The sequence below is a fragment of the Sinocyclocheilus anshuiensis genome, unplaced genomic scaffold, assembly GCF_001515605.1.
Source record: "Sinocyclocheilus anshuiensis isolate Anshui unplaced genomic scaffold, SAMN03320099.WGS_v1.1 scaffold595, whole genome shotgun sequence".
NCBI classification, from domain to species: Eukaryota; Metazoa; Chordata; class Actinopteri; order Cypriniformes; family Cyprinidae; genus Sinocyclocheilus; species Sinocyclocheilus anshuiensis.
The window spans coordinates 442,066-445,563 of record NW_015551037.1 but is presented as its reverse complement, the minus strand read 5'-3'; the positions used below and the strand labels follow the sequence as shown (position 1 = coordinate 445,563).

Genomic DNA, 3,498 nt, shown 5'->3' with positions numbered 1-3,498 from the left:
AGAACTATTTAAAATATATATTTATATATACAGTATATATATATATATATAGAGATATATTATTAATTAAAAAAAATCTATTATACATTCTTAATAAATTATAATAATTTAATAATCACAATGAATTATTAATGTATTATGTAATAATAAATTATTAGAATTAATTAAAAATAATAATTATTGTAATTTATTAAATACAATATAAATGATAATAATAAATTATATAAAGATAACAATAATACATCATTGTATTTCATTAATAATGCATTTATTTACTAATAAACTATCACAATTATTATAAGTTATTCTAATGATAATTTCCCCCAAGATGCAGTAACAGTCTCACCGTTGTCGCCCCAGTCGGAGTTCCAGGAGTTTGCCACCAGCCAGTACAGCGTCCCGTTCTCTTCTCCCCATCCCAGGACTTTCACAGCATGCCCGCCCAGTTCAGAGCCGGTCACGTGCTGGTAAACACCTGAGAGATGAGAGCAAGTGATGCTGTGTAGCCCTGTGCACAGCAGATGATTGTTAAAGATTAAAGCGTGTGCTTTCTGACCGCTCTTGTAGAGCAGGAAGTCCTCATAGACGGTGAAGGCCGCCTCCACCGGCCCTCCGCTGTAAAGTTCAGTCATGATCTGCTGCTGGTCCGAGGGAAGGTTATACGCTTTATAGCCTGCAGGAGGCGAAAGAGACCCGTAACGAGAAGACTAGAGTAGAGCAGGGGTTCTCAACTTTCCTGTAGAGTCCACCTTGATCAAACTCACCTGCCTGTCCCTATTTCAGATTGAGGAGCTTGTTCAGGTGTGTGTGATTAGGCTTGTTCAGGTGTGTGTGATTAGGGTTGTTCAGGTGTGTGTGATTAGGGTTGTTCAGGTGTGTGTGATTAGGGTTGTTCAGGTGTGTGTGATTAGGGTTGTTCAGGTGTGTGTGATTAGGGTTGTTCAGGTGTGTGTGATTAGGGTTGTTCAGGTGTGTGTGATTAGGGTTGTTCAGGTGTGTGTGATTAGGGTTGTTCAGGTGTGTGTGATTAGGGTTGTTCAGGTAGGGTTGCAGCTGAACTCTGCAGGAAAGTGGACCTCGAGAACTCCTGGACTAGAGAGTTTGGAGCTTGAAGACCCATGAGGGCAGAAGATGAAACTCACCGAAGTGTTTGTCCTGTTTGTACGGGACGCTGTAGTGAGGAATACAGGCGGCGTTACACTGAGGCGTGTCCTGCTCACCGGAGCACGGCGGCCGCGTCCCGTTCACGTGATGCTCGCAGGGCGAGATGCTGTACGGTCTGCAACCTAGAAACAGTGAAAGAGACCTCAGAATTTTTCAACTTTTTTATTTAATTTAATATATTTTTAATATATTACATTTTTATTTTTTTTTTATTTTGTATGGTATTTTATTCTAGGTCTGCAACCTAATTTAATTTAATTAAATTAAATTAAATTTTATTTTATTTTATTTTATCTGCAACCTAAAAACATTCAGGAAGACCTCCACAATTCTACAACTATTTTATTCTAATACAATATTTATTTATTTTATTTTATTTGCCTGCAATCTAACTCAGAAATACTGTTTTATATTAATGTTTTTTTTTATTGTGTTTTTTATTTGTTTTAGTTGATTACATTTATAAAATGGTTCACTCATGTCATTTCAAACTCGTATTAGTTTTTTTTGTAACTCAAAGGGAGATATTTATAAATATGATTTTTTAAATTTTTTTATATTTTTTATTTATTAATTCTTTAAAAAAATATTTTTTTAATAAAATCTATTTTATATTATTTCATGTCTGCAACCTAAAAACATTCAGGAATACCTCCACAATTCTACAAATATTTTATTCTAATATAATATAATATTTATTTATTTTATTTTATTTTATTTTCCTGCAGTCTAGAAATATTCAAAAAGATCTCAGAACTCAGAATGTTTTTTTTTAAATTGTGTTTTTTTTTAGTTGTTTACATTTATAAAATAGTTCACTCATGTCATTTCAAACTCGTATGAGGTTTTGTTTTTGTAACTCAGAGGGAGATATTTAGTGTAATGTTCATGCCTTCATGCTATCAACCTCTACACTTATCCTCAGTTCTGCTATTGTATTTGATGAGCTTCAGTTAATTTATTCTTGTTGAAAGGCTGAAAAGATCCAGATGAGATCAACATGCAGCTTTTTACAATGAAATCACAGTTCTGATCCAGACTCACCCACGTTAGAGCCATACAGTCCTCCGGTCACCAGACCGGATTTAGTCCAGTAATCCCACGCTTCTGATGGAAAACCTCCGGAACACCTGCCTCGGGAAAAACAAACATCACAGCATTTCATGAGGATTTAATACAGATTCTGTCTCAGATGTTTCTACTAAAATTCCTAATAGCAGAAACGTTTAAAAAGAACTCTACACCTATTTTATTTTAATATTTTTAATTTTATTTTTAAATATGTATTTATTTATTTACTTATTTACTCTGCAACCTAAAAACATTCAAAAAGATCTCAGAAAACACAAATTCTACTATTTTATTTTATTTAAAAAAAAATTGTATTGTAATTTTTAAAAATATATATATTTTATTTTTTATTCGCAAGGTAAAAATCTTCAAAAAGATCTCAGAACTCAGAAATTCTACAACTATTTTATTTTATTTTAACATTTTATTTTATTATTTAAAAAAATGTATTACATTTTTATTTTTTTAATATACCACATTGTTTTATTTTTATTTGTATGTATTTTGATATAAAGTACCAACGAGTCATGATTTGTTATCCAGTAAGAGTGTAAAACAGTGCTATTTTAGTTTAGGATCATTAATATACTATTATAGTTTTTGTTAATATTTTGAATTAAATTTTATTTGTATATTATTTTTAATAGTTTGTTTTCATTCTTATTATTTTTTTTTTCTATTATTTTTTTTTAGTTGTACTTATTTTAGAACATCATGTTAAATTAAATAAAAATTTTAAATGCTGCCTTGGCAACTAGCTGTTATTTTCAAGTTTAAGTTCTATATATTTTATTTCAGTCATCGTTTATTTTATTTCAAGTAACAAGGATGTTTTTTTAGTTTAGTTTAGTTCACTATAATAATGGTGGGAGCAGCTCAGATCATCTGATGAGGAATGATTGAGTTGATATTGAAAGCTCTCTGAGGTTTGACACATTAGCTGTTCGTTTCATCTCCTCTGTGTTTTATTTTCGTGATCAGACGCACCCGAATCCGCACTGTTCACAGCAGGACAGCAGGTCTTCGGCTGAGATCTCCACCGAAACGTTCCCTTTGCTGTGGATGCAGATGCGATCAGAGATGGCCTCGACCGCACCGAACGCCTGCGGGACACAAACACATGCTCACACACAGTAACACACACACACACACACACACACAGACACAGACATAGTTTAAAATATGACCTTGTGCACATCTCTCTGTGTGTATGTGTGTGTGTGTCTGTGTGTGTCTATTTATGGCTTGAGTTCAAGTATAAGT

General features: G+C 32.7%; 1 protein-coding gene across 1 annotated transcript in view; it reads right to left on the bottom strand.

Annotated features, from left to right (window-relative positions):
* Positions 1-3,498, bottom strand: part of ctsbb (cathepsin Bb) — an 8,448-nt gene that overhangs the window by 1,467 nt on the left and 3,483 nt on the right. The window contains exons 5-9 of the mRNA XM_016450880.1: positions 3,223-3,338; positions 2,209-2,294; positions 1,143-1,286; positions 557-673; positions 347-475 (exon numbers count right to left, since the gene is read on the bottom strand). Of these exons, the coding sequence (XP_016306366.1) occupies positions 347-475; positions 557-673; positions 1,143-1,286; positions 2,209-2,294; positions 3,223-3,338 (592 nt within the window). The remainder of the gene's footprint in view (positions 1-346; positions 476-556; positions 674-1,142; positions 1,287-2,208; positions 2,295-3,222; positions 3,339-3,498) is intronic.